Here is a 24282-nt window from a genome sequence, read left to right as displayed (position 1 = left end):
CCATCTGGAAAACCAATACTGAAGTCACATATCCACAAAATGTTCAGAAGCTCTTTCATTCAACTGTTGAAATGCTAAAAAATCCATAGGTCTCTTCCTTTTCTTCAACATAATCATAGGATGGGATTGTGTTATTTCTATAAGCCTCTAGTGAGTCAGAGATAGAATTACAAAAGATCTGAAGTCGGTTTTGTTGCCATGTCTGTCTGAGTATTACAAGAGACGAACACGATCAAGAGCTGAGTCGTCAGCCAAACAGATTATGTTACCAAATACCCAACTCCTACAAGCTTAATAACCAGGAAAAAGAATGGAATAGTGATTCACCGTTCCCAAGAACGGACTTAGAAGAGTATCAATCAATCTGAGCAGTAGTAGTAGTAGTAGTAGTAGTAGTAATTGCTACATGCCAGTCAGAAGACTTAGGAAGAAGAGCCTAAGAGCAGCAGGAGCTCTTCTGGTTGACAGGTTGTCCACGTATTTGCACTGTTGGTGGTCTGGAACTGTTCATGGCTGGTTGGCTGGCCATCCTGCATCATCGTATATTCTCTTACTACTTAAGACAACCTACTCAAAAAAAATATGGAATATCGTTTCCGAAACTCGACATAAAGAGTTGTGATACCTGTCCTTGATGGAAGCAGTCATGGCCATGAATGCCTGCTCCACATTAGTAGCATTCTTAGCACTGGTTTCCATGAAAGGGATACCGATTTCATCAGCAAAAGCCTGTATGATAGGGGAAAAAAACATCAGCAATCCATGTATCTAACATTTGTCGGTCATCAGCAAAAGCTACGTGATAATAAATCACTTAGATACATTTAAAGGTACCTAATGTGTTGAGGGCTGCACTTTATATTTACTGGTCAAACCATAATCTCACATTTCTTGGTCGGTCATACTAAATATCGGTCTATTATATAACATAAGATCTTTCAGCAAACACACAAGTTCATATAAAGCCCAAACCTAGATTCTTTTTCATAGGCATGCTAGTGGCAACCACAGCTATTGAGAATGCCAGTGATCTTTGGTTCTAGAGTTCTGGAAACTGATGTCTGAGGACTTTACATGAGAAAGGCTAATGATAGTTCCAAATTACCTTGGCTGTCTCGTATGACACAACTTTGTTCGCGGTAAGATCGCACTTGTTCCCCACCAAAAGTTTATTCACGCTGTCGCTCGCATATCGATCAATCTCATTTAACCACTGCTTTACGTTGTTAAAACTCTCCTGATCTGTCACGTCATATACCACCTGCAACTCAAGGTGCAGATAATGAGCAGCCGCTTCAGTACACATGCAAATAACTAATAATTTATATTGATAATTAGATCAAGAAATGGGCTTTGAATTGACAAAATAGAACAGCATAAATCTTGGTTTAGATTCACAAAGCAAGGACTTCACACAATGATACAGTTGGTTTAAAGTCGAGAAAGCAATGACTAGGCTTACAATGATACCATGGGCACCACGGTAATAGCTGCTCGTGATTGTTCTGAAACGCTCTTGCCCGGCAGTATCCCACTGCAACCACAAGAAAAAATGTCTCAACAAGGAAAAACTTAGAAAATTGATACCTCAAAGCCTAATTACACTTAACATCTAGTTTATTGAGAGAGAACTGTCTCCAACGTTAACATTGGAAAATCTTGAATGACATGAAATCTGCTGCTAGAATTCTCAGATTATGACATGACTACAGAGAGTTGACATTATGAACCTCCATGAGAACATCGCATAAAGGAAAACATCTCCCCAGATGTAACAGACCATTCAACAGCAAAAATATATATGATGTTGTTTTAGTCATAGATACACAATCTAGAACATTAGAAAAATAATCTCATAGTCATAGATACACAATAAAAACATCATATTAATAAACTCACTATTTGAAGCTTAATGGTCTTCCCGTCTTGCTCAACAGTGCGAATTTTCTGGATAAGAAAAGAGATATCTTTGTAAGATGATTTAGTCGAAACATTACATTGTCTCGGTATAGAAGATAAAGCTCACTTACAAAGTCAACTCCAATAGTGCTAATGTAACTTTCCAGGTAAGAATCATCCTACAAAAGTAAATAAAAGAGGTCATGCCATAAATTCTGCAAATATGAAAGTCTTGTGCAGTCCAGATCTAGCACCTTTGCTTGTATTACACCTCAACACAAATATGCCAACTTTAATACTACAATGTTATAACATCTCCCGAAGGGCACCTCAAGTGTAGATGTTTGGTCCTAGTGTTTGATGCCAGAGTAATATTTTAAATAAAAGCTTTTTTGTTTAGAAACTACTCAACGAAGATATACTAAGTTAGCAGCCAGTAATCATAACATTAACAATGAAAAATAGTGGTGCTTCAATTTGTAAGCATATTATCAAGAAAAGAATATATGGAAAGATATACATCTACAAGGTTTTTATCCTACTTCAGATCAATCAGATCCGTATATCATTCAAGTTGGGAAGACTTGTTGCCATGAAATCAAAACTCCACAGAACTCCCACATACAACTAAAGATTTCATGGTTAATAAATGACAGAATAAAACAGATACTAAATGAGGTTTGGATCCTATGCTACATATAAAGAGCCATCTTTTGGCCAACATCTTCATGGATATCGCTTTGTAACCATGTTTTCAAATAAGAAGGCAACCACCTAATTACAATCGCAGAAAATGTGGTTCAAAAATCATGTAACTGAACTATGAGATCCAGATTTGTTAATGTTTCTAAAATACAAAGACATTATCAAGCAAAAGACATTTTGCTCCTTACTGCAAATCTTAGGAGGAGGCATGATTTTCCAACACCCGAATCTCCAATGAGCAAAAGTTTGAATAAATAGTCACTGCAAAGAAACATCCCTTCAAGTTAGTTCCATACCAAAAATCACCAAGAATCCCAGACCAATTTACACATTATGACCTATATTAACTAAATCGCATACAATTCATCTGCAATTAAAATTCTATTTTGCAAATCAACAACTACAAGTACTGTCCAGAAGGGAGCAAATGACCAAACAATTGCCAAAATGTCAAGGAAAAAACTTCACCAGGCCACCATGTCAAGGAAAGCAATATCAAGGAATTGTCAATAAGACAAATGCCTCAGCTGTCAAGTTCTTCACAAGGAATACAATTACTGCGACAGAAAGGGAATGCCCATCGATTTATACATAAAATCTCAAGAAATTCTACTGGATTTGTCTTTGTAAAGCGAAAACAGAGCAACTCCCTCAACCACCTGTCGCACAAAAGGGGCACCAAACGATCATTTTCCCATGGATGACCCAGATCCACTTTGCCACAACCATCAAATGGGTCCATTACTTGATTACGCTTATCAATATATAACTCGGGCACATGAAATCAACCAGCGCCAAGCATGGAGGAATAGACTATGATCTAGACCTATCAGAATCACCGGATCTCAAACCACACCACCAGATCCGACGAATACAGCCGGTCAACATCGCCGATCTAAAGTACGAATGCGAATTCGTGATCGACAACCATGCCGATAAAACCCGACCTACACAGCCGAGAGAGAATTTTCCGATCCATCAGAAACCCCGACACCTGACTCCGCACGAATCAAACTCACAGACCCTAAGCGCCGGTTCCGTGACCGAATGGAGGATAAGTTTGAGATTCAAATGAAAGAAATTCAATTACCGGCATCAACGCAAATACTAGCCTCAAGGTCGGGGTACTTACTACTCCGGGTTCATGGCGAAGACTGGAGCCGGTGGCTGAGGTCGTCCAGGTGTGATTCACCGTGAGGCTTCGCGCGAGATCGGTGGAGGGTCTGAGATCGAAGATGACGGATCCCTGCTCCTCCCCTTTGGAATCGAGAGAGGAGAAGAAACGGGGGAAGGCCGAACTGCGAGGCGTGAGCACATAGGGGGCGTGATGAGGACAGCGCGAAGAAGGTGCGATGGACGGCTGAGATCGTCTTTGGTTCATCGTGTACCAATAAGCCGCGCCCACGTGGAGGAGCAGCAAGACCGGGCGCGTTTCGATCCTGGATCTTAGATCTGTACCGTCCATCGATCCTCTTCCTTCGATCCAGTCGTCCATCTGCTATAATGAATCTCATCGTCCTACATAGCTCTCAATTTCACACGTGGCTTTTAACTTCACGTGTCAATATTTATTATCAGGCTTATTTTCTCACGTCACACCCGAAGTTACTTCGTTCTAAGGTCAAAACCGGACAAATTGTTTGATCAGATCAGCTTGTAGCTGGCTAATTAAAAATTAGTATATGTAGTTAGATACTTTAGTATCTCAATTTTTAGTCCTAAAAAAATTATATTAAATCTCTTATGATTATGAAAGTAAAATATCAAATTTTATTTATCCAAACGTTATTGGTTTTATCGAAAAAAATTATAAAAATAATAGATAAAAATATAATTTTAATATTCTAATTATGTTTTGAGTGATGATGGAAGACAATACTAATGAGGGTCGTAAGTGACTATTATGGATGAGGAGGGATAGCAGTAACGAGATATAAGATAAAGAGAAATGAGAAAGACAACAATGCATATGTCAATATTTTACATTTGCATTGGTGATGAAACACTCTGCATCTGTGATGCTGATACAATTATTGAGCGGTATCGACGTAGACACAAAGCTACGCAAATGGTTGCTTGACATTTGTATTGATGCTTACGTAATTATCAAGTGATCATTTCGCTGTTCTATATCTGTATTATCGTCTTCATCATCCATCATCATCAAAAATATAATTGAAATATTAAAATTATTTTTTTATTTATTATTTTCAAGCTTGTGGATAAAATTGATGATAAATGAAATCAGATATTTTACTTTTATAATTATAAAATTTTTAATATAAATTTTGTTAATGTAAATAAGTCATGTAATTAACCCGATTATAACAATACGCTGTCAAAAATTGCCATTCCATTCGATGGGTAAGCAGAAGTCTATCAAGTAGAACCTATTCGATGCATTTACATGACTTCAAGTGGTTGGCCACTCGACTCTCTCCCTCTCTCACGCTCTCTCTGTCTCTCTATTATTCTTTTCTTGCGGCTCGCGCGCGGCATCAATTCCTCGTCTACGGTGATCTTTTCTTTTGCCATCTGCACTACCAATGGAGACCACGCACTGTCGTTAGAGAATCCCTCCTCCCTCAAGGTTGCTCAGGTCTTTACGGGTGTCGGCATCGGCGCTGGCCGACCCATATATGTAGGTGATTCCTCCTCTTCCATAACCCCCGTCTCCCACCGTCGCTGCACCTGTGTCGTTTTCGTGATGGATCTGAGAAGGTTCTTGGAAGCCAGGAACGGACAGCGTTCGATTCAATCTCGTAGGGTTTGATTTGTTGATCTTTTGTTGTCTGTGAACTTTCTTGGGAAAGTTTACGAACGTGTTGCGTGCATATGGATTGCATGATTTCCGAGTGTCAGATTGTTATGCAGCAGTGTGGGATTACTGGTTCTTAATTTTTACCGGTTGTTTCGTGGTTTTTTGTGAAATTCTACTTTGTTTCAGTGGAGGAAATGTTGTTCTTTGTATTGATATTGATAAGTTAGTTCAAGGATTTCATTAAGCTATATGTGTGTTTGCATGAATGTATGGTTGATGTAAGTAAGCATTTTCATTTCTCTCTATGGTATTGGTAATAAGTTTGAAAAAGCTAATCTACAGTGCTTTTTTTTTTTCTGAAAATGAGAGAAATTCTCAAGTATGGACAATGTGGTTTTGCATCTCTTCTTCTCTGTCTTTTACATATATTTTTCTTTTCAAAATTACTGCTACTATCAAAATTACAAGTCGGATAAACTATTGATTTGTTTTGCCTTGTGTAATATTTATATCACATCTGAATTCCTCTTTTATTTTGGTGCTTATTCGTATTCGTCATTCTTTTAAGTGTCAAATTTCTGACTTCTTTTGATCCTCCGGCTGAAACCTGTGGGATGTTAATTCGCAAATATGGTTAGCCTCATATATAGACAAATATGGAATGCAATACATGGACTTTTGACAGTTCAGTAGGGCTGCTTGTGTGGAATTAATTTGACAGAGTCTTATGCACACATGGGGCAGATGCTGAATTCATATGTAAAAGTCCATTATATATGTTCCTTGGAAGAAATGGCATACTAAATTGACCAAGGAATTCTTGTTTTTGTACTTTTGGTGTTCATGACTAGTTGCTGTTATGTCGATATTTATTGAAACAAACAGATAAACCTTTGCAATGCAGGTGTGATACCAGCAGTTCAGAAAGTCCTGACTGCTGCTAGAGGTGCAACTGATGCTTTTTCTGGAGTTGGGAGGCATGTCAACTGTTCTGTAAGAGCAGATTGTTATTGGAAACTGTTAAGATCTCTTGTATAAGGAACTCTATTCATTCTCGTTATCATTTGTTTTCTCAATTAGCTAAAGAAGTTGGGCTTTAAGAACATTGAAGTTGGTTTCAGATGCGGGGTTGGTTTAGGCCACGGTTTTGGTGTAGGTATGGATTTCTGAGCAATCAATAGCTTATGAGATGCTTTAAACCTTATTCTTATCTTTCTTCTATGACACGATGCAGTTTTTATCAAAGTTGCATATATAATAATATGATTTTTTTTTTTCAGACCTTAACCATATGCTTTTATCTCCGTTCAGGGTTTGCTTGTTTTTAACATATTTATTGTATTTTTCTGCTCTACTGACATCCACTTGAGATTTGATTGATGAACTTTTTTTTTTCCAGCTTCTTAAAAGACAAGGCTATTTCGATTGATCTCAATGGATAAACTTTTTTTGTGTTGAAGTATTTAATGAATTTGTGACTAAGTAATTTTTTTCATCCTTCTATGACCAAAATAGCATACTGGCTATTTTTTTCTCTTAAATCTTAGCTATGGTAATTGTCATATGTTCTTATGACGTTTGTTGTAAGGTGGATTTTCCTTGGATTTCACAAGACGGTTGCATGTAATTTTTTGCTCTTCCCAGTTTAGAATGATGAGACAAAGTTCTTTAGAGCCAATGGTTCGAAGTGCAACCACTATATGTTGACACTTTGAACAGAAGAAAAACCAGCTACACTTCCTATATTCATCATGATCTTCTCCATCCCAGGTCCTGGTCAGAGCAGCACCAAGGTGCTAAGTGGAACTCCTGTTGAAAATGCACAACTCTCAAGTGAGAATGTCGTGGATTTGAAATCTGGAAGTACTGGCAATAGCTATGGATATTCGATGAATGATGAAAGACCTGCTGAAGAAGCTAGGCATAGTCTTAATGCATCAAAAGAGACACCATTAGAGAAGTCAGTTGCAAGTCGTACTGAAAAAGTTATCAACAGTTTCTTGCAGGATCCACTTTTCAAGGATACTGAGGTCAAACTTGTTGAAGTGGTATATGACATATTTTAAATACTGCATTCAACCTAAACTACTAAGTTTGTAGTTGATTTATTGTTGATAACTCTACTTGCTTACTTCTATTCTCTAAATATATTTGAAATAGTAGAAAAATGACTTAAAGTATCACACATAATGTCATATTCTTGTTTGGTCCATCAATGAAGATCAAGAAGCAACTTTCTTTCTCTCTTTTTCACCTTCCATGCTTAGCTTGTCTTAAAATATTTCTAGCAGAATTACTCCAGCAAAAATTTTACAATTTATGCCTAGTGTTACATATCCATTTATCTCAACATAGAACAAGAAATAGTAAAAGACATTATATTGTTAATATCTGATAGTAAGAAAGATTATAATGCACATATATCATCTATATGTCTGTTGAATGCATCATGATAATCATCAAAATGAAACATTATCCAACAACTTAATGACAAATACCTCTTTAATTCTTATTGGCCATGGACTTCACTAATAAGAACTGGTTTTCTATTTGATAACTTGACCATCCATATTGGTTAACTAAAATGAAGATTGTGAAACAAATTCAAATGGGGGAGGCATTTAATTCTTTCATATATTAAATAGACAGATAAACTTTAAAAGGATTGACAAAATGTAGTATACTATCCCTCCCAAATACTTGGGTGAAAATCAGGAGTGACAGAACCTTTCTTTCTTGTCTGGTTTGTCCAATTATATTTAGATGCCAAGCGTGCTACACGTCATGACCTTGTTTCTTATATTTCTTTCTTCTAATGGTTAATCTCTCCAAATTTTCCTACTGCCCTTGAATTATTAGAATCTTTTTTTATGTTTTATTATTTTTTATCCAGAATTCTTATGAGTCTAATTTATTTTAGAAGTTTTATGACCTCTATGATACCATAAAGGAGAATAAGTTCAGACCAAATCAGTAAAGCGGATATGCCATTGCTTATATTGATGTTGGATATGGATTAGTTAGTTCCAATCAGATGCTTGGTTCTCTGTGTTCTCCAATTACCACCTCATCGTGCTATCAATTAGAAATTGGTCAGAATTTACAGAGTTTCAGAATGTATCTAACATTTCCTCTGTCACATCCACTTGGCCATTTTCTGGTTGATAAGTTGAATTACCTGTGGAAATAAATAAGATGATGCTATCCTGTAGTTCTTTTTTTTTTTTTTTTCTGATTTGTGTTGTTTTACAGGCTGGAAACTTGCTCACAGAGAACGATATACTTCAAATGGTAAGTCATTCTTTTTACATAATATCAGTCGCCTCAGAACCTGATATACGCAGCTGGTTGTTTGACACTTCATGTAATCACAAGGACTTTGCTTTACCTTTCTTTTAATGTTTGTTTTATTTATGTTTTACATTCGATTTCAACAATCTAATGGATATAACTTAGGTGAACATGTCTAATAAGGTAGCATTATTAGATAGTGTTATTCATTCTAATTAAATTCAAACGTTTAGCTTTTCAACAAGAACCTTGTTGGAAGGATGCCTGATAAGCATAATTAGATGTGTAATTCATTCTAATCGAATTAAAAGGTTTAGTTTTTCGAGAAGAAGTTTGCTGAAAGTATGCCTGATAAGGTAGCATGATTAATGTAGTATTCATTCTAATCGAACTCAAAGATTTAACTCTTCAAGGAGAACCTCGTTGAAAAGATACTTCTTTCCATTAATTTCACCAAGAAAAGCAAGTTTCTTTCAATACAAACATGTGGTTGTATTTGCAACTCAATCTGTGTATATTTATGTGATCAGCTGCTGAAGCATCAGCTAGCGATCGAAGAATTGATCGACGAGAATCTGAAGCTGCGACAAGTACTCGTAGAGGATTTTAAGGTTTCACCTTGCAGGCTTCAAACAAAGGATGTCAGTAGAACAGAAGTCTATTACCCATGTTCTGACTGTTTCAAATGCCGTAGAAGAAGAAGAAAGGCAGCAAGATAGCATTTAAATCTTAATATGCACCCCATGCCCACTCCAGCATCATTATCTCACCGGGTTTGGTAGCTCATATCTCACATATTATTACCATCAGCTAGGAAGATACAAAGGAATTGCCCAGATTCTTTATGTTTTGAGCTTCTTATTTAACTTTTGAAGCTTTGATAAGAGTGTTTTCTTCTGTCATAAAATTGTTTCTTGCAACCATATTTCAATTTTTTTTTCATTTAGGGTCATGAACAAATCAATTGGTCGAATTGGAAAAATCAGGAACCGGACTCTCTAACGGTCCAATTCACTAATTGAATCATTTTGAGCCCTTGAAATGATTGTAACATCTTTACTTTTTATTTGTTCTCAACGATATTTAATTTTTTAAAAATATATTTAAGTCTTTTTATTGTAAGAACAAAAGAACAAAATGTATTATATTCATTATTCTTTCATTGTCTCAATGTATTCGCTCCGTCTGTTATCTTCTTTCACTATATTATTTAAAAATTATTTTTTACAATATTATTGATATGATTTACATTTTTAACTTAATATATATGTATATATTTCACTTCTTTAAGAAAAAAAATTTAAATCTACAGCCTGATCAGTTAATCCATCGGTTGAATCAATGATTGGGTGACCCAAGGTTTACTCCGATCAATAGTCTTTTCCTTTGCCCTTTCTTCTCACCTTTGCATTGTTGTAATCGAGAGCAATCATAGTCAAGACAAATTTATGTAAGCATTGTGGCAAAGACCAATAAATTATGGTTGTAGTATATTGTAGCATGTAAGATTGAACTTTCTTATGGGAGAACTTTTTCTCACTAGTTTGGGATGTTGATGTGGTTCAGCTAATATATTTCTTATATTGTTTGTTTGTATATGGTCTATGCTACTGAAAATTTCCTGTAACATGAAGTTATTTTTCCCAGCATTCTTGATCAGTCATTTATATATGTTCCCACAGATGGTATATGCATCCAGTTGCCTCATATTTATACCTGCAAACTTTTGGAGATCTTAGAACTATTACTTGGGGAGTCCTTTACAGTGGAGCCAAGCCAACTGAGAAATGGAAGTGAAGCTTTCTTATGGTCCATGCAAGCTACCTAAGCTGCTTTTTTCTCAAACAGTAGTCGGCAGAGAGAGAGAGAGAGAGATTTGGGTTGCTCCAAAATGAAGCCTTATCCTCTCTGCATCAATTGTTTCCCCCATGCTGTAATTTCTTTTCCTTTTTGGTTGGTCTGGGATGCCATCCTCATCTCGCTGGTCCCACCACCCATCTTATTTGGATTCTCCTGTTGGAAATATTTTATAAAAAAATTAAAAATCCTTTAGGATTATTATATTAACCACCCTCGTTAAAAGGAGATGTGCATTGCACTATACATTTTTTATTTTTAGGGTATTTTTTAAGCTCTACAATTAGAGTTCTAAATAATCACCATTATTTTCAACAAAAAAAATTCCTCCTCTTTTTATTTTTTCTGATTATGGTCTTAATTTGTTTTAATTATTTGATCTGTTAAAAGAGATTAAGTCGATCAGGTTTCATCTTACCACAAAGTCTTTTACTTCTTTCTTAAGCTTTATACTTTTAATTTGCTATTTTAATTTTTTATTATCCCAACATTTCATATTCTTCATCCTCAAATTACTCTATTTCATTACAAATACAATTAACCGGTAGCATCGGATCCTCCGAAACCAATAATTAAATGCCCTCCAAGCATGTGTGTTCTCGCCAACTTATGTCGGAAATTAATTACTCCGGAAATATCAAGGTGGACATTTTGAGTCAGATGAGTCTGACGTAATAATCTTAGTAAAGCAAGTATAAAAATACAGCAGAAAAGCCTACAAAAATCAAATGAACGTCCATGATATACTTGATGGAATGATCATCAGCGGTTCTGATATATATTATTTTTGAGGTTCACTTTATAGCGGAGGTCCCCACGCCACGGGTCCTGTCAAAACCTTCTCTTTTACGTGGCGCGTGTTGCCGCCACACGTTCGAGAGAAGTGGTCGCACAGAATGACACCTAAAGACGGAACAAACTGAGGTCGATGTGCGGCCCATCGGGCCCCCCGATGAATCAGGTGGAACTGATAGAAGTCGCACGGCGGGACCCGCCACGTCCCCATTTAGCCGACACAAAATTGACTCGGAATCAAAGTAGTGTGTGTGTGTGGTGGCATCCGATTCGGCACTCATTTACTTTGGAGGCACCAGAAGAAGCCAACGGAGAAATAAAATCCTAAAGTATACTGTACTTTGGCTTCGCAAATGTCAGACGCCCATTTCCAATTCCACACGTTAATACATTCTTAATGGTTTATTTTCGCAGGCGGCTTGGAATTAAATAGGGGATTCGCCAACTCGAGCTGCGTGCGAGCGGGGAAGTCAGAGAAGGCGAGCGAGGGAGCGACGGCGGAAGGGAGAAACCACCACAAAGCTGCATCTTGAGAGAGGCAAAGAAGGCTGCAACTGCGAGAGAGCGAGAGGCCGCAAGGGTTGAAGGGGAAGAGAGCTCCGACGCTTTCCACTCTTCTCTCCTCTCCTGTTCTCGGCGGCGATCTCACAGGCGCTACGCCTCTTCTCTTCCTTTTGATTTCTCCTCGCCGGATGCGGTGTCCTTGCCGCGCTGGGGAATTTGAATCGCCGTCTTTAGAGCGGGTTTTTGCCCCTTTTTTGTTTCTTCCCACCTGCGCTTCCTTTTAATCGTGTTCGGCGTACTTGTGCTGGAGGAACCCTAGTTTTATGTTGCCGTGTGGTTCTCGAAAGAGCTTACGGGGAGAATTGAGGGCTGGGTGGAGGTTCGGGTTGAGATGAGGCGTTGTTTGGTGGGTTAGGGGAAGTGGCCGAGAGGGGAGATGGATGAGAATGGCGGGTCCTTTGTGGAGGTCAGAAGAATATCTCAGGGGCCGGATCGGGGAAGCGTCTACCATTCGACACCGGGTATGTGGCAAACCGCTTCTCTTACCTCCCTCTCTTTCTCTGTTCGGGAAAATATTGAAGTTGATGGTCTTGGGGTAGCCTGCTACCGGTGGGCGGACGCACTCAGCAAATAGTTTCCGAAGCATCTTTGTTGATGCTTGGACTTCTGAATACCGATGTATTTCTGAGTCTTTGATTGCAAGTTTAGGTTGCCCAATTTTCTCTGCTCATCTTTCGGAATTTGATCATCTTTTGGTATTGTTTATTCTTTTATATTGTCGGTAAAGTCTTGCATTAGCATAATCTATGGGTAACTGATTTTCCATGATCGATATGGATTTCATGAGAAGCTTCTTCCACCGCACATAGTTGTTCTGAATGCTTGTTTTTGTTATGCAGTTTTGCAGAAGATCGAGCAAAGGTAGAGACATTAATTTTGTTGAGTGATTTGAAAATTTATTAAAAAAAAGCATGAAAAGATGGAAGAAGCACCCACAGTAGATGAAGATTTAATAGAGGAGCGAGATAATGAACTTTGCTGAGTGCTTTAAATAGAAAAGAAGAGGAGAAAGTGTTGGGAACTTGCTGGGCTAGCTTCCCTGGTGATGGTATGAGGTCACCTCAGATGTGATAGAACCCATATTATGAGAATTTCATGTAAAAAAGAAAAGCATGGATCTAAATGGTATTAATTAATTGGTGAGTCAAATCCTATGATCAAGCACCAAATGGTGTTATTTTTTAGCCAATACAAAACAGAGGATTGGAGAATGGCTATTACAAATATGATGATATCCAGGTGAGATCAGTGAGTTTTTGCAAGCTCCTATGAAGAATTTTAATATTGGTCGATCTATTGCCAATTGTTGCATTATGTCATAAAATGCAAATATGCACTTGGCTACTGAGAAACCAACATCCTGCCACAAAAAATGATAAGTTTAGAAGCAAAAAGTCCAAGAGCAAGATGTTCTTTAACTTCTTTACATTATTTTTCAAAATCTAGGATCAGAGTCTTTATTTAAATCATATAATCAAACTTAGCTACAGGGTGGGCCTTGGTACAATGGTAAGTTGTTCCTTTGTGATCTAGGGTTCGAGCCACGAAAATAATCTCTCCATATTTAGAGGGAAGGCCCCCCTAGATCCTGCATTTGTGGAAGCCTCATGCACCGGGTGGTATAACCTTTTTAATCAAACTTAACTGAGTTCTGTTATGGCTTTTCTTTTGGTGTGTGTGTGTGTGGGGGGGGGGGGGGGGGGGGAGGGGATGGTTCGGACACACATTGTATGGATGGGAAAGATACAGCTGAATTCTGGAATTAAATATGGAGAGTTAGCCATATGAATAGGGTCTCAGATGTGCAATATGACCTTACTAGAAGAAGATCACTATCATGATTATTGCTCAAGCTGATAGTTATTCAGATCGTCATGCTTCTCTTCGACAATGAATATGAGACTTGGTCATGCCTTCACAGGGATTTACATAAACTCTCATCTTCCTAATTCACCAAGGTTCCTTCAAGTTGAAATTTGTTGGAGCCATGCAAATTGTTTCTATTCCCTAAATTTGCACTTCATTGCTTCTTGTAATCCTTCTATTAAAAATTGTAAAGAAAATTAGAAGTTTTTTTTTCACTTAAAATGATATTAGGTGCTGTTAAATTTTATAGTTAGTGCTGAGATGTTATGTAGGGTGAGCTAAGGCATTCTATAGAGTATAGTTATATCAATAAATATGTATATATGTTTCTTATACCTTTGCATTCATTAGCTTTTGTTATTTATAGAGGTTGTCACAGGATCAACAGCTTGGATTGGAAAAGGTTTTTCATGTGTTTGTGCCCAAGGAAGAGAAAGTGATGCTCGTGTATCTTTTGACCTAACACCTTCTCAGGTAACCTCCTACTAATATTGATTATTTGCACATTAACTTGTATGATATAAAAACATTCAATACAATACATTTTCTCCTTCAGTCAACTCTCTCTCTCTCTTCTCAATGAGGTAGATGTTGATTTTGTAAGAGCTACATTGCTTTGTCAATATCATATACGGAGAACCATGGATTTCGTTTTTGGCTTTCAAAAGTTGAAAAGCTGAATAAAAGTTGATGATTTAACATTCTTGCAGGAGGAATGCTTGCATAGGTTACAATACCGACTTGATGTTTCTTATGATAGTTCGAAGAAAGAGCACCAGGTAGTAAGCCTAAAACATGATTGTAACATATATGTTTTATTTCTAAATATCTACATTTGGTTTTTCTAGTTATCTAATTGATTCTTTTTTGTTGTCTGTTCTGTTGAACTTTTTCTGTCTGTAATGTGTATCAACATCAATATCTTCTTTTGTGACATGTGTGATTATGTTGGTTACTTGATATCTATATTTAAAGTGAAAAAGGGGTCAATATGTTAGTTGTGATCATGTCATCTCTTGTACTTGGGATACTTTAAGCAGGCTTTTAAGAGTGTAATATTTACATCTATCTTGTTGGTTGAACCCATATGTGTGTATATTCAACAGCATTTCTTCTTGGTTTGTCTGATCATTGAACTTTTGTTAGGAAGCCTTGAGGGGCCTCTGGTATGCTGCTTATCCTGGAATCGAACTCCGTGATTTAATCTCTGAACAATGGAAGGAAATGGGATGGCAAGGAAAAGATCCTTCAACAGATTTTAGGTGCTAATACTTTGCTTACCTTTTTCATAATAATATTTGCTAATTACTTTCACCTTTGGTTTAATTATAAGATCTGGAAACTATCTTTGCTCTTGTGTTGCAGGGGTGGTGGTTTCATATCATTAGAAAACCTATTATTCTTTGCCAGGAATTATCCTGTAAGTCAATTTTCTATTTTTCTGCTATCTACTAGTAAAGTTTAAGTGCAGAACAATTTTAATATGTCCTTGGTCTAAGACAAAAAAAAAGGATTTTGATTTTGCTGTGACTACTATTTTTCAACTGTAACAAGATGTTAAATGATATTGATGCTGCAGACTGGGATGTCCTATCACCATCACAGTTTGCATCATTCAGCTGGTCTTCTTGTTAGTAACCTGGTTGTCATTGTCTCCTTCAGCTGTAATCTGAAGTCCTACAGAATTTTCCATGCAGAAATCCTTCCAGGATCTCCTCAGGAAGCAGGATGGTGACCGAGCTCTATGGGAATACCCCTTTGCAGTAGCTGGTGTAAATATAACATTCATGCTCATACAAATGCTTGATCTTCAAGCTGGTTTGTACTTTACTCAATTATTTTATTGATTTTGTTAGCAAACTCTTTTGACTTGATTGGTATTGATGGCTTACCAAAGCAATCTATTAAACTATAGATATCTCAACTGTCTCCAACATATTTTAAAACTCCATTAACACCACTAACAAACTACTTTGATAATTGCAGCCAAACCAAGGTCAATCATTGGAGCTATTTTTCTGAAGCTACTCTCAGGTAAGTTTAAAAACTTAAAATCGTGGCTTCATTTTTATGAGTTCATTGTCGAGAAATTAATTTAGCAATGGTAGTGGTTATAGCATGCTTCATATCTTTGTTTTCCAAGAATTGGTTATTGTGTTTTAATGCAAGGATTGAAATTTCATACCTTACCGGTGTACCGAGTTTGCTCAGTATGATACGGTACGGTGTACCAAGCGATATGCCTAGAAAAATATAAAAATCAATTTTGGTATCGAGCGGTACTAAATATATAAAAAATATATATAATTAATATAAAATATATTTTTTAATTAAAAAAAGATATAAAATATATATCTTTTTATATAAAAAGATATAAAAATCAATATATAAAGATATAAAAAGATATAAAGAGGATACAGGGCGTGTTGAGCGGTAGCCTTGTGCTTCTTCTCCTTATCGTCTCGTCTGTGGCCTTCAACGTCAAGGAGGTGGGGAGAAGAAAGACGACATCGGAAGGTTCTCCGTGCGGTGGCAATAGACGAAGGAGATCATTCGAAGATAAAGAAGGTCGGGGTCTTCGCCGCCTTCCTTACGGTTGCCTCTTTCACTACTCTCACTGTCGACTCCCCTGATCTCCGCACCTCTAGCTCCTTCTCCAAAGAGATACGACTCTCCTCGCTGTTACCTCATAGATCGGGATCGTTGAGGGAGGGTGGCACTGAATCGGTATCAAGAAAGGGTGTGGAAGACAAATTCGCACCGAGGTTCGACGGGTTTAGGTTCATCGAGATGCTGGCGACGGCACATCGGTGATTCCAGGGTCCTCTTTCTCGATGCTTCTCCCTCTTCTTCGAACGTCCTCTTCTTCCATGCCTCGTCTCGTCGGCGTCGTCGCAGCCAGGCTGATACTGCCTGGTAGCGGGCGGTTTGCGTGCGGGTTTGCTGGCGGATTGGTATGTACTGCCCGTATCGGACGGTACGGAATGGTATTAAAACCCCTGTTTTAATGACTCTCAATATTTTGTTGAATCACTTTATGTGATGAATTGTTAACCATGTAACTTTGACCTATAGACAATCTTGTCTCTAGATGAAGTTGAAGTCCTGCTTATTTCTTCATTTAAATTTGAATGGTCTCTAGTAGTCTCCTGGCAATAGAAAACCTTCATAGTCAACATTTGATTAGGTTTCCTAAGGAGAGGTCTCAAGAACATGAATTGATAATTCATAGGTAAAATGTTTAGAATTCTTCTTATATCTTTCAATTTTGGGCCTTTTGGCTTACTACTTGTACGAAGATTATTTGTCTGATATCTGTAGAGGTTCTTGCAAAAAAGCAGTCGATTGATTGGCTTTACGTGAAATATTTATTTGTGGCTTAGGTTGCCATGTTCTGTGGCAAATCAGTATTAGGGAACACCACCAACACGCTCTTGTAGCTTAGGACAAGTGTTGGCACCATAGGAAGGTTGCTCCTTTGCAACCGTTGTAATCAGGGTCTTTCTTTATGTGTTGGTAAGGCTGTATTTATTGATCCTGATCTCCCTAACCAGATATTGGTTGGAGCCTTGTGCAATGGGGCTTCCTTTTCTTTAGCACTATGACTTGTCAGGTTGTCCTCAAATCAGAAATTTTTACTTAATTCCCACTAGACAACCCTGCCTTTTTTGGGTTAAATTAATAACACGAGTGATCCAGCTGGTGGATGAGTAGCTGCAAAGTTATCCTATGGCTGGTTCAAAGACAAAAGCCAAAACATTGATAAAAATCCTCATTATCTGCAAGGTCTTTGCATTAGATGTTTGCCTGTACATTGATGAAGATGTTGGGTTGTGAATATTTGGATTCAAGATGTGGGACTTAACCTTGAATGTTTGTCCTACTTGAATTCTGCGAGCTTTACACTTTTTTCCCACCAAAAAAGGAACTCTTTTGTACATTTTTTTTTTCTGTTGCTTTCATGTTCTCTATCCTAATTTCTTTGTGAAACTTCAGGCAATTAAAAATTATATATTTTGATTTGTTTCTTCGGCTGGCATCTTCATTCTCCTTTTTATTTCCTGTCCATCAAGTGTCTCAAGTCAAACTAACTTACTAACGCAAGCGTTACGCTTAAGAGGAGTGCTTTTATTTTGTTTCAGAGAATGACCGGGCGTTTGACTTATTGTACTGCATAACTTTCAAGTTGATGGATCAACAATGGCTTGCTATGCGTGCCTCGTACATGGACTTCAACGTATGTTATGTGCTACTTTAAATGATATTTACCCGTTTTGCCTTCTGATTACTTTTGTTATTAACTCGTGCTGGTCCATCCAGACGGTCATGAAATCAACACGCCATCAGCTGGAGCAAGAGCTAGTGCTAGAAGATGTCAGTCGAATCGAGGATTTGCCTTCTTATAGTCTTCTTCGTCGTTAACATCCTCAACCTCTTAATTGATATTTTGAGTCTGATGGGCAAGAAACTTCGATGCAGTTGTTTTCTGTGTGCTTTGACGTTCACTTCGTTTGGGTTTTTCCAAGTGCATTATAATTGTTCGTAGCTCGAGATCAAAACCAAGCTCTTTTCCTACATTTTCTTTTACTGGTAATAGTTTATCCGTTGGTGAGGATTTGTTGTGGCTTCGACCATGGAACCAAGAGAATGAGGGGAGGGCTGATGTTACACCTCAAGGAAAAGGGTGAAGTTATAGCTCCCTTAAGAGGTAAGTTTTGGACAAATATATGTATAATTAAAAGAAGTGGGGGGGGGATGCGTGTAAGGTTTGCTGAAGCCCATAAAGTCTGCTACGTTTGTCGCACGTCTCTCCTTTGTTTACCCTTTGTGTTATGAATTTAGTTTTCTTTTGGGATAAATAATTCGCACCACCGTTCTCCCAAAGAAATCAGATTATACTGTTATAGTTCGAGGATCACATATACAATTCCCTGAAGTGAGAGGATGAAGCTTTACTTAGTTTCAGGGAAGATGTTCTTAGATCCATCGGTGGTCTTTAATCCAATCTCATATCTGTGCCAAACATAGCCAGCTAATTTTTTGCACTACAAACAACAACCTAAGAAATGTCAGATATCAGCAATTTCAATGATTTGCATTTACTTGTAATCCTACGACTTAAACACAAAATTTGATGGTCACTTCCAATGGTGGAATCTCATATATATATATATATATATATATATATATATATATATATATATATATATATATATATATATATATATATATATATATATATATATACACACGCGTGGCCCAATCAAATACATGGAGGGCCAACGTGATTGATTTATTGGGAAAACATTTGAAATAAAAGTGTGGACACATTTAAAATGTGCATTTGGGTTCGCACATTTCAAATATCAATTAATTTTTAATAATTTTTTCTAAATCATATTTGAACCGGATATTACATTGAAAATATTCAAATGCTGATGTCATCTAAAGGTAGCATTAGCATTTAAACATTCGTGGGATGTTAATATAATTTTTAAATTTTAAAAGTATCACATGACTTTATCTAAAATTTTAAAATTATTAAAATGATTTAGTGATAAATTAATATGATTTATATTTTCTATAATGTAAAATTTTTATTTATTTTTAAAAATTATTTTTTATTTGTGTATAAAGATATTTTAATTTATTATATATTTTGGCCATACAAATTGTTTATAAGATTACATTACATTCATTTATTTTATTTATTCACTTTACTAATTTAAATAAATATATATATATATATTTTTAAATAAATATTAAAAATATTAGAAGGATAAATTTGTCATAAAATATTTAATAGACTATTAAAATATAATTTTACCAAACAATAGTTACATAAATGTGTAGCACATTTAAGTTTATGTATAGCATATTGATAGGGATGAATTCTATGTTGACACCTGCCCACCCTATCGCTACATTAGCATCTCTAGTACGTCTTTCTCATGTTGACTTCCTTGCATTTATATATTTCATATTGATTCAAAAGGAGCATCAATTCTTTTAGGATTCTTACTTTTCTATAAATGATGAATGGGTATATTTTTTATGATATATTTTTTATTTCATAAAATCATTTATACAGAGGAGAAGAAATGATGCATGCTCCATTTTGCCCATTGATGGATTCCGCAACACTAATTTGATTTGCTCCATTTTGCCCAATCATATAGACAACCTTCACGTAAGAATTAAGAGATACCTATCACATATATAAACTACATTACATATCCTTCAAAATCTAACAACCTCTATATATATATATATATCATTGTCAATCTTCATGGATTACTTATTTTTTGAATGTTAATTGAAAGTCTAACTAAACATTACTATCCTTTGAAAACTCATTATGATTACATGATGACTTTGATCTTCACCATTTGGTCTAAGATCACTACAGCAAGTTCAACAGACAATTGCATGAGTGCAAGGTAAGTATGGAACTTTGTTGTAGTCCCCTCAACAGACACCATGGTAGAAATGTCAAACAATGTTGTACCAGTGTGTGTGTGGCCATGTTGCCTCACTTGTGGTGGAGTCACCCAAGTGAATGGCCAATATTTTCTTAACTATTTTGTCTTGATATGGACTGCCCCACCTGATGCCTTCACCAAATCAACTTGCAATGAATCCATCACATTACACAAAATGTGAGAGAAACAAGAAGATGGAGAGGAACTTCTCTAGTCATTCATTCTATGGGCAGTGACAAGAATGGTTCAGTAGGATAAGAATAAGTAAAAATAGTTGAGCTAAAGTTCTATATAAATTGTGATATTATGTACTACACATTTTCTTCTAAAACAATGGTGATTTGACAATTGTCCTGTGTTCTGATTTGCTTTTCTCCCTGAATTTCTACTCAAATTTTCTTATCCTAGAAAACAAGGGAAGTTTATGCTTTAAACAAAAGAAAAATTCTATTTTGAGCTTTATTAAAATTTTCTTTCTGGTCCTTCCATTATTTGGCAGACAACCCATCATTCTCAAGTTGCAACAAAACCACCAAGTTACATACAAAGTTAGAGACAGAAGAAGATGGAGAGAAACTTCTTCTAGTAAGGATTTTGCAGTGACAAGAATGCTCAAAAGGATGAAAACAAGAAATATGAGCTAAGCATAAAATAGTAGTGATTTTACATAAGCATAAAAGAATTATCATCACTCTTTCCCTGATTTTTTTAATCAAAATTTTCATCCTATAAAACAAGGGAAGTTTATTCTTTTTTTAAAAAATGTATATTTTAACCTTTTCTTCAATTTTACTTTAGCAGACATAAAAGCCTTCATGGCATATAATGATTCTATTATTTGACATAAAACCCATCACCCTCGAGTTGCAACAACTCCAAATTGCATAGGTGAGAGAAACAAGAAGATGGATTGGAACTTCTTTTATTTACTTATTTATTTATTTTGGTGCAAAGACAAGAATGCCCAAGAGGAGAAAAACAAGGGAAAAAAGTATGAGCTAAATTTCTATGAAAAAGATCTATGGAACCATCATCACTCTCTCCCTAATTTCCCTCTCAAATTTCTTACCCCATAAAACAAGGGAAATTTATTCTTTGATAAAATCTATATTGAGTTTTCCTTCGATTTTGCTTTAGCACATAAATGCCTTCACGTCATATGTTCCATCCATCACTCTCAAGTTGCAATAACTCCACCAAATTACACAAGAAGTGTGAGAAACAAGGAAGATGGAGACAAACTTGTGTGTCATTGGTTGGCAGTGATAAGAATGCTCAAGCAGAAAAACAAGTTAAAAACAATCAGCTTAAGTTCTAAAATAGTAGTAAATTCAGATCAACAAATAAAATTATCTTCCTGTATCCTAATCACTGTCTCTCAATTTTTCTTATCCTATAAAACAAGGAAGTTCATGCATTTCTCTTTCTAAAAGAAAATATTCTATGTTGACATTTTCTTCAGTTTTGCTTTGGCATGCATGGAGGCCTTCATGCCATATAATTCAACCCACCACTAATTTGAGGCAGCTCTCACAGAATAGTGCTTTCCATTCAGGAACACTTCCTTACCTTCTTTTTCTTTTGTGGTCCAGTCAAGAGCTTTGGGGAGGAATCATGCAGTCCATATCACAAAACATTGTGTTGTTAGGACCAATCATAATTTCCTGATGAATACTTCATAGGTAAGGAACTCCATCAAGTCTCTAGAGAGTTAGACAAGTAAATGCTAGTTGAACCTTTCAAGCTATCAGGGTTTATCTGCTCATGGTCAAGCCTAGTGACTTTGGGACCCTCAGATGCAAGAGAAGAAATGGTAGACTATTCTACTCTACAACAATTAAAGAGTTCAAACAAACATCATGCTACTTTTTACCTTAGATGTTTATCTTGATTATTAGTATTATTAAAAAGATAATAATTGTCTAATTTTTGAAGGAAAAAAGTAGAACTTTGATTCCCTTTCCATTTATGAATCCAACATAAAAATTCTAAAAACATCCCTAAAGAACAGCTGAATAGAACATAAAAGACTATATCTCTATCCATACACATCCATCATGAAGTAAAAGCTGAGATAACTTCTCTTCTGTTCTATTTGCCTCAGAAGTTAGAAGATGTCATCCTCATTAATTGCAGTATGGATCAAGAATTGTCACCATTAACGGAAGATGTCAACTCTTTAATCGAGTTTAAGATGACTGTAAATTAAAAATAAAAATACCAAAATGGTTTGGTGAAACTAATAAGTACTTCACTTGTTAACATTCATAATTAAGACCAAAAAATGCAACCCAAGTCAAATATCCATACCATTCTTCTACAAAAATGTAATAGAAAATTATGGTCACATGTCATGATGTCAACATATATATCCATAGCCTTTATAATAATAATAATAATAATATATAATCTATCACAACCTTTTGCTCATTGTGTCAACAACCAGTTGGTGAAGAGGCTTAGCATAAGAAAAAGTTGGAGGGTGGATGACAAAGTGATGGGTAAACTCAAGGAGAAGCTTCCATTTTTTACATATGTTTACTTGGGAGTTGGAATATCCTGTTTATTGTGATCTTTATTCTTTGCAGATAAGTCTGGGATATTTGGCAATTACTGATAGGAATCTGATACCAATTAGAATTGCAGTTGAGAAGATGTGACTTACTATAAACAAAATAATTCTCCATCTTTTGTAAACAAAAGATTTGGGAAGAAGCATGACAAAGGGTTTTTCCTCTTCCCCTTCTCTGGGAAAGGCAAGACCTTGGAATCCTCTTATTTTATTACTTGAAATCAGATGCTTGGAGGTGATAAATGCTGTCTTGATTAGTTTTTAATGTTAATAACCAAATACATCAAATGCCATCATTCTGAGATCAGCCCATGCTAGATATAATTGACAAACAATAATCATACACATCCATATAATTATAATATATCTAATAGTTTAAGGAACATATTTATTGCAAGTTGGGTTTTGGATTCAATTGCTGGTCATTGCATTTGTAGATTTGATGCTATTGTTGAATTGCCATTTCCCAATCAATTCCAACATGAATATTTTTCTCTAACACATTTCTTAATGAATCCCACTCAAATATCTTCTTGTTTTATGTTTGGCTGCTCCTTTTTAAAATTTCTAGGTTCTTTGTATTTTTCCTTTATATATATTCCAAATATTTCTTCTTTCTCAAATTTAGATACACCAGGATGGAAACCTCAATAATGTTCCAAAACATTTGATTTCTTTCATGAGCAAGTAAATTTTGGATGGAACATCTATCTAACTTGCATCATTTGCTTGTTTGAGATGGGATGGTGATTAAATTATTTGCATACTTATACCATATTTTTCCAGCAATTATTTGCTCAATAAAGATATCAATAATGCACTGACTTGTGCATTGCATGTTATATTTAGATAAAATAACATTCTAATACTCTTCAATCATTCTTGTGGTTGACCCAACATGAGCTTGTCTGAAACCCAAGTTTGACTAAGCCTATTGGGAGACTTCTTTACTACAATTATATTTCAAAAACTTAAATCAAGATGATTTGAGTTCAAGCTTAAACCAAGTTAAAAGGCCTCAACTCAGCTCTAAACTATTGCTTCTTACTCCAATAGCTTACAATTATGTGCTTGATCAAAAGGTTTAGATTCAAGAAGCATCATCTCCTTTTCCTCTTGAGATCTTGACCACAACATTCCCACCAAATTGGTTTTGGTTAGGGAGGGAGGGGTGGCTTTTAGGATCCTCTCTCCCTGAGAAAAAGTCCATGGTCAAATCAAATAGCAAATTAGTAAACCCTTCTCCCCAAAATACACCACAGAGGATAACTCACTCTCTCTTTTCATAATAATAATAATAATAATAATAATAATAATAATAATAATAATAATAAACATGATGTACATGACACTATAAGCAACCTAATGCAGACAAATTTTGGTGTGGTTAAAAGTCATATGCTCAACACCCACAGAAGCCAATCCACCATAGTAGACAAATAGAAAGAGCAAAGGCAAGGAAGAAAAGGAGGGCCTCCTCTCCTCTTCCT

General features: G+C 36.1%; 3 protein-coding genes across 5 annotated transcripts; 2 read left to right on the top strand and 1 right to left on the bottom strand.

Moving 5' to 3' along the window:
- Positions 1-167: 167 nt before the first annotated feature.
- On the bottom strand, positions 168-3909 carry LOC135630964 (GTP-binding protein YPTM2). The gene is made up of 8 exons (XM_065138298.1): positions 3737-3909; positions 2793-2865; positions 2031-2078; positions 1900-1947; positions 1463-1534; positions 1106-1261; positions 626-729; positions 168-530 (listed from the first exon to the last, which is right to left on the bottom strand). Exons 1-8 carry the CDS (start codon positions 3748-3750, stop codon positions 437-439), a joined length of 609 nt encoding a protein of 202 aa, XP_064994370.1. The 5' UTR covers positions 3751-3909; the 3' UTR covers positions 168-436.
- Positions 3910-5011: 1102 nt separating this feature from the next.
- LOC135586952 (uncharacterized) lies at positions 5012-10332 on the top strand. The gene is made up of 6 exons (XM_065139351.1): positions 5012-5249; positions 6270-6358; positions 6446-6521; positions 7136-7413; positions 8618-8656; positions 9187-10332. The coding sequence occupies exons 1-6, from the start codon at positions 5012-5014 to the stop codon at positions 9373-9375; spliced, it is 909 nt and encodes a 302-aa protein (XP_064995423.1). The 3' UTR covers positions 9376-10332.
- Positions 10333-11663: 1331 nt separating this feature from the next.
- Positions 11664-18313, top strand: LOC135632011 (uncharacterized). 3 transcript variants are annotated; one of them, XM_065140268.1, is made up of 9 exons: positions 11664-12333; positions 14127-14212; positions 14449-14517; positions 14885-15000; positions 15104-15158; positions 15436-15556; positions 15725-15772; positions 17881-17975; positions 18059-18313. In XM_065140268.1, the coding sequence occupies exons 1-9, from the start codon at positions 12249-12251 to the stop codon at positions 18158-18160; spliced, it is 777 nt and encodes a 258-aa protein (XP_064996340.1). In that variant the 5' UTR covers positions 11664-12248; the 3' UTR covers positions 18161-18313. The 3 variants fall into 3 exon arrangements, with proteins under 3 accessions (XP_064996340.1, XP_064996339.1, XP_064996337.1); XM_065140267.1 differs by having other exon boundaries at positions 11665-12333; positions 14118-14212; XM_065140265.1 differs by having other exon boundaries at positions 11667-12333; positions 14106-14212.
- The last annotated feature ends 5969 nt before the right edge of the window (positions 18314-24282 follow it).

This window comes from Musa acuminata, chromosome BXJ3-2 (genome assembly GCF_036884655.1).
Source record: "Musa acuminata AAA Group cultivar baxijiao chromosome BXJ3-2, Cavendish_Baxijiao_AAA, whole genome shotgun sequence".
In the NCBI taxonomy this organism is placed as follows: Eukaryota; Viridiplantae; Streptophyta; class Magnoliopsida; order Zingiberales; family Musaceae; genus Musa; species Musa acuminata.
This window is presented reverse-complemented; position numbering and strand designations above follow the sequence as displayed.

Bases quoted from the DNA above. Each gene is read 5' to 3' on its own strand.
- LOC135586952 (XM_065139351.1), top strand. From the start codon at position 5,012: ATGACTTCAAGTGGTTGGCCACTCGACTCTCTCCCTCTCTCACGCTCT. The intron at 5,250-6,269 runs GTGATTCCTCCT...TTTGCAATGCAG, and splicing joins TGGCCGACCCATATATGTAG to GTGTGATACCAGCAGTTCAG. The intron at 8,657-9,186 runs GTAAGTCATTCT...TTATGTGATCAG, and splicing joins AGAACGATATACTTCAAATG to CTGCTGAAGCATCAGCTAGC.
- LOC135632011 (XM_065140265.1), top strand. From the start codon at position 12,249: ATGGATGAGAATGGCGGGTCCTTTGTGGAGGTCAGAAGAATATCTCAG. The intron at 12,334-14,105 runs GTATGTGGCAAA...TGTTATTTATAG, and splicing joins CGTCTACCATTCGACACCGG to AGGTTGTCACAGGATCAACA. The intron at 14,518-14,884 runs GTAGTAAGCCTA...AACTTTTGTTAG, and splicing joins GTTCGAAGAAAGAGCACCAG to GAAGCCTTGAGGGGCCTCTG.
- LOC135630964 (XM_065138298.1), bottom strand. The intron at 1,262-1,462 runs GTAAGCCTAGTC...CTTGAGTTGCAG, and splicing joins GTGGTGCCCATGGTATCATT to GTGGTATATGACGTGACAGA. The intron at 730-1,105 runs GTAATTTGGAAC...CCTATCATACAG, and splicing joins TGTCATACGAGACAGCCAAG to GCTTTTGCTGATGAAATCGG.